This window comes from Bos indicus x Bos taurus, chromosome 18 (genome assembly GCF_003369695.1).
Source record: "Bos indicus x Bos taurus breed Angus x Brahman F1 hybrid chromosome 18, Bos_hybrid_MaternalHap_v2.0, whole genome shotgun sequence".
Classification (NCBI taxonomy): Eukaryota; Metazoa; Chordata; class Mammalia; order Artiodactyla; family Bovidae; genus Bos; species Bos indicus x Bos taurus.
This window is the reverse complement of record NC_040093.1, coordinates 13,503,049-13,509,019: the sequence shown is the minus strand read 5'-3', so window position 1 is coordinate 13,509,019 and position 5,971 is coordinate 13,503,049. Positions and strand designations below refer to the sequence as shown.

Here is a 5,971-nt window from a genome sequence, read left to right as displayed (position 1 = left end):
ATTTTTTTTTTTAAGTATTTATTTTGTATCTGGTTAACCTACTGAAATGTTCTGAATTCTCATAGTATTCCATTTTATTTTCCTGGCTTCTCTAGTGAGCCAGTCATCTACAGATAGTAATTTCATCTCTTCCTTACCGGTATTTTAAACCAGATACTCCCTTTTACAAAAAATGAAACTGAAGCCCAGTAATATTAAGTAACAGGTTGTATTGTAAGGGCAGAATTAGTATTTGAGTTCAAGAAGTCTGACTCTGCAAAGTACATTGGTAGAAACATGGGATGGGGACAGTTTCAGTTTAGGAAGGTGAAAAATTCGGGACATGGAAGACGCTGAGATTTTCACAATAATATCAATGCACTTAGTGCCACTGAACTGTATGGTTAAATATAGTTAAGCTAGTATGTTTTAAATTATGTGACTTTTACCACAATTAAAGAGAAAAGTCTGACTCTGGAATCCATGCTCTTAATTTCTACATTACACAATTTGCTCCTTGCCCACATACCAGCATCTTTCCTCTACAAAAGCAATATTTAGTTTACAAACAAGACAGAGAAAGGAGCTTCCCTGGTGGCTCAGCAATAAAGAATCCGCCTACCGATGCAGAAGACATGGGTTCAATCCCTGTTCCAGGAAGATCCCACTTACCATGGAGTGTATCTATGGAGTGTATCTATCGAGCCTGTGCTAGAGCCCAGGAACTGCAACTATGGAAGCCTGTGGGCCCTAGAACCCACGCTCAGCAAGAGAAGCTCACGTACCAAAGCTAGTGGGTAGCTCCTGCTCACCACAACTAGAGAAAAGCCCAAGGAGTAACGAAGACCCAGCACAGCCAGTAAATAAAATACTTTTTTAAAAAAGACAGAGAAAGGTTCACATTTATTTATAAGAGAAGCAAAAAAGAAGCCCTACAAATAAGTTTAGTAAAATATATGGAGACATTAGTAGAAGCCTTCCAAACTACTGAGATCAAAGACATACAAACGCCACATTACAACGGTTGTGTTGTAAAGAGGTAAAACCTTGTAGATTGATCTACAGATTTAGTATAATAAGACAAAATCACAACGGGGTCTTTGGAGCGTTATCTCCTCTTTTTTCTGTTCACTTTTTTGTTTTCATTGTTTTTTTCACTTCAAGATATTCAGACATTAAATCTGAATATTTAGACACCACTACTATATAGCTTAAAACTGACTTTGTCTTCTGTTTTGCCATTTTTTTTTCTTTAAAAACAAATAAGATGGTAATATCTACTTGCAAGAGCACCTGAATCCCTGACCTAACCTGAATATTACAGACTTTGGAATAGCTACTCCTGAGGAACAGAAACTCACTCTACACAGATGACCTTGTAACCCAGAGATTTCTCTCTCAGTTGCTTGAGAATTGGCTGAGACCCAAGTTTCATACTGAGGTTCTATTGGCCAGGAGTTGGGTGAGGGCTCAACATCTATGGAAGAACAAGGAAGTTATGAATTCATCTGCTTCAAAGACAAAGACAAGGGAGAGGGAGAGTGTAATCTGTCTCTCTGATATTCGGGGGAAGCAAGGAGGAAGTTCTCAGCAGGATAAAAAGGACAGTCCTTTTCCTTTGCTGAATCCTCTACCTCAAACTATAAATGTTGAAGGGACCCATGCTTAGTTTATCAGCCCCTACTCTTCTCTGTCTTCATCTACTGTCTTTGGGATCTGTAGGGGAAGAGGTTAACTCAGCAGGTCTGAGTTACTCAAACCCTACCTATTCCCCCCAAAAAGCCTATTTCCAAGGACTATTTCTTGGTCAACTTCCTGGAAACTGAGGAACATGGTTTCTTCCAGACTTCATCTGTACCTTTTCCTCTTGCTGATTTTACTCTCTGTCCTTTTGCTGTCATGAGCCATAACAATGGTCATAACAACTTGGAGGTCCTGTGAATCCTTTTAGCAAATCATTGAGCCTGAGGGTGGTCCTGGGGACCCTTGACACAAGATCTCATCTAACCCCATAACTTCAAATCCCACTGACAACTCCTAATGTATATTTCCAGCCCTGCTCTATGTAGACTTTTTTAAAATGTTTTCTGTTTACAGGTTTATTCAACACAAAGCAATCTCTTTCAACTTTACTGAGGTGGCTGACCACGTCGATGACCAAATTCGCCTCTAAACGAATTCAGTTGCTGACCCAGCCCCAGCCTCAGCTTTCTTGTGGGCACCAGGGGGCACGGCATTTTGTCTGTAGGTGTTTCTGTCAGCTTCCCCTTGCGTGAGCCTTGCAGGTCGCTCTCCCTGCAGACCTTGGGCCGTGGCTGGCCAGTCTCAGGATGTCTGTGGTGCTGGGTGGCAGGCATAATTTCAGGGGGCAGGTTGGAAGATGCCCTTGTTGGTGAGGTACCAACAAGGTGAGTAGAAGTGTCTCCAGGCAAACTGTTCCTTCACATAGCCTCGTGATTTGAGAGACTGCATGGCTTTTAAGACGTGCAGATTGGGCACATTCTTGTCTGCCAGCTCTGGGTGATATGGCATGTGGACATCCTTCTTGGCCACCATCATCCCCTCCTTAAAAAGAGTTCATAAACGGCAATCCGGTTCTTCTTGGGCATCAACATCATGACCGCTGCTGCATTTGGGGCTGGAGCTGGAAAGGGAGCTTCCTAGACTGTTATGAACATTTGCCTGCTTGATTCTCTGCTTGATCCTTGACGTGCAAGCCAAATTCTTGATTTCTCTCTCTGTCCCAGATTTACTCCTTCCCCACTGTTGCTTCAGAAAGTGGCCTGAAGAAACTGTCATCCAGTTGCTCTGGCCAGAAACCTGGGAGTCATCCTGGACTCCTTGTTCCCTTTAGCAAATCTCATCCTCACATCTCCATCCCTGAGTCTCTTGGGATTCAAAGCATCTCGTGCCTGCACCTCCCTAGGTGCCTCATTCCCATGCTTCATTCTGTGTTTTCTCTTGTCATCTCTTAACAGCTCCTTGTTCCTTATCCTCTACCATGATGTGAAAAGACACTGCTTGTCTGACCCATGGATACATCCCATGCTCCACTCGGGCTGACTCAAGCTCACACTTCTCCCCGCCTGCTTTGTCCACCAATGATGTATGTAGTAAACACTATGAGATCCCCAGCTTCTGGGTATCAGACCTTGGTCCTTTAATTCTAGGTGGCTTTTGACTTGTTTCTATTGCTTTTAAAGAAACATGAGCCCAAAGCGTAAGATTTGGTGAGAGCTAGGGTCTAGAGACTGAAAAAACATCGAAACAGAATGTCACAAGGTTTGCAAAGAGAATGGCTGGAACATAATGTGTATTAATAAACATCATTGAATATATGATTGAACGTGACTTCTTTAGGATTTCTGGAGGAAGGATCTCTGCTTCCATTAGGTGGAACGGTTGATTTGGCAGTAGATGCTGTGTTCTGGATTCACAAGCGCCTATTACACAAAGAGAAGAGGTAAGTTCCAGTTCTGGTGGGCTTTCCTGGGCTACCTACTGTAGGGGCTCAAACTCTCTGGCATTCTCCTTTCTCAACCTTGAAAATTCCAAAGGGCTTCCTTTCTCATTGTACTTCAGTCATGCTGACACCTTTCCATACCTGGAATGGCCTTTGCTTCCCCATTGTGGAGGACAGAGTCTAAGGTGACCCCCATAATCCTCACCTGTGGGTATTCATGCATGCATCTGTGCTTAGTCCCTCAGTCATGACAGATTCTTTGCCAGCCTATGGATTGTAGCATACCAGGCTCCTCTGTCCATGGGATTTCCCGGGCAAGAAGACTGGAGTGGATGGCCATTTCCTTCTCCAGGGGATCTTCCCAACCCAGGGCTCAAAGCCGGGTCTCCTGCATTGCAGGAGGATTCTTCATCATCTGAGTCATCAGGGAAGTCCCTTGATTTTCATGCCCTGATGCAGACCTCCCCTTGAGGGCAAGACCTGTGACTTACATCTAACCATTTGAATATGGCAAAGGTGACAGGTGGTATCTGCTTACATTAAGTGATTCTGTTATATAACAGTGTGACATCTGTCTTGGCTTTGAGGAAGCGAGATACAATGTTCTGAGCTGCCTATGGAAAGCACTGAAAAGACTGAATGCAGCCTCCAGCTGACAGCCAGTAAGACACTGAGGCCCTCATTATGACAGCCTGCAAGGGACTGAATGCTTCCAACAACCGTAAGAGCTCAGACGTGGATCCCTTCCCAGTAGAGCCTCAGATGAGACCTGAGACTTGGCCAATGCCTTTCTTGCAGCCTTGCAGAAGACCCATCTGAGAATTGCCCGAACTCCTGATCCAGGAAACTGTGAGATAATAAGTGGGTGTTGTTTTAAGCTGCTAAGTTTGTGGTAATTCTTTATGCAACAATAGAAAAAAATACATTCACTTCAGGACCTTTTCACCTGATGCTCCTCAACTCAGAACACTCTACTCCAAACCCTCTGCATTGTTTGCTCCTTCTCATCCCTTCAGAAGGTAGCAGACACTGAGGAGGCTGACTTGACACTCCTGTATCTTCCCTCTTGCCTGCTTCTATTGGAGAGACTGGGAAGGATAACAGGTAATTTTCTCAGCCTTCCTTGCAACAAGTGCCACACGACAGCATCCCAACCCAAGCAGACATAAGAGGAAGTTTAGTGGGTGAGATTTCCACGAAGAGCTTTTGCTCCACTGATAAAAAGGAACAAATGAGACTCCTTTCCCCTAGAGCCTGATGAAGAGAGGGACCTAAGAGGCTGTGTCTGTTCACAGCTAATTAGAGAGCTGACAAATGTCAGCACAATCCATACAATGGCCTGAACAACTGTGCTTCTCCTCTGAAGAATCTGAACCTAGAAACCCTTAGATAGTAGTAGAGGGTGTTGTCATATATAATTTGAAGTTATAGAGGAGCAGTGACCAGGAAGTTTGTATAGGAATTCAATCTGAACCAAGGAGAATGGAACAAATTCATTGATCAGCAAAAATGAGCAACCACCCTTATTAAAATGTACAAGGCACAAATAAATACTTTTCCTTATTTAAAAAAAAAAAAAATAAGCAGCCATAAGAGAGAAAAACTTCCTGATTCTAATCCGCACAAGGCCCACAAGTAATTTCTGACATTGGTTACCTGAGATTCCTCAGTGTTTTCTCAATTAATCCCCACTTTAATTAATCTGAACTACTGTCACGGGGTTTGTTTTTCTTATTAAAAATCCTGAAGATATTTAAACATTCACATCTTTTGAGAATGCTTCATATGACAGGTAATGGAGCAGAATGGAATGTGGTACAACAGGGTGGGATGGATTAAAGAAGAATGAACAGGAAACAGAAGAGTGGTGGTGGGGTGGATTGGGAGTTGGAGATTAGCAGATGCAAACTATTACGTGTGTGTGTGTACATATATATACAAATATATATGTATAACTGAGTCACTTTTCTGTACACAAGAAGATAACACCACATTATCTCAGTGAAGTAAATCAAGTAGACGTCAATAAAATAATTTTTTGAAAGTAGAAATAGAATGGAAGACAATGCAATGAAAGGGAACAGAAAATAATGAAACAGAACTGAATGGCAGGGGAAGGGATGAGGAAGAGGAAATGAAAGAAAGAAGGGAATGAAAAGAAATAGAATGAGAAGAAATGGAAGGTGGTGGAATGAAATGAAAGCTGACCAAATGGAAATGAATGTCAATAGGACACTGACTAGAAAGGAGTGGACGAGTAGGAGACAGAACGAAAGGAGTGGATTAAACATGTGGGTGGAAAGGACAGGAGTGATAAGGAACAGGAAGGAGAAGAATGGAAATGAAATAAGAGAATAATGAAAGTGAAATAATAAGAGTAATAAATGAAAGTTATGGTATGGACATGGCAAAGTGATAACCAGGATTAAAATAGACATAAATGGAGTGTGGAAGAAATGAACAGGTGGGATTACAAAGGAAAAATAAAAAGGAATAAAAGGTAACAGGGAGAAGTGGGAAAGAATGGAA

General features: G+C 42.4%; 1 protein-coding gene and 1 pseudogene across 4 annotated transcripts in view; both read right to left on the bottom strand.

The window, feature by feature from the left end:
- Positions 1 to 2,064: 2,064 nt before the first annotated feature.
- On the bottom strand, positions 2,065 to 2,597 carry LOC113876385 (annotated as a pseudogene).
- The window catches only part of CEACAM20 (carcinoembryonic antigen related cell adhesion molecule 20), a 73,108-nt gene continuing 69,201 nt past the window's right edge, over positions 2,065 to 5,971 (bottom strand). For 3 of the 4 annotated variants that reach the window (XM_027515531.1, XM_027515533.1, XM_027515534.1), the window contains one exon: positions 2,065 to 3,422. In XM_027515531.1, coding sequence (XP_027371332.1) covers positions 3,369 to 3,422 — 54 coding nt within the window. In that variant the 3' untranslated portion in view covers positions 2,065 to 3,368. The remainder of the gene's footprint in view (positions 3,423 to 5,971) is intronic. The other variant, XM_027515532.1, reaches the window with a different exon arrangement.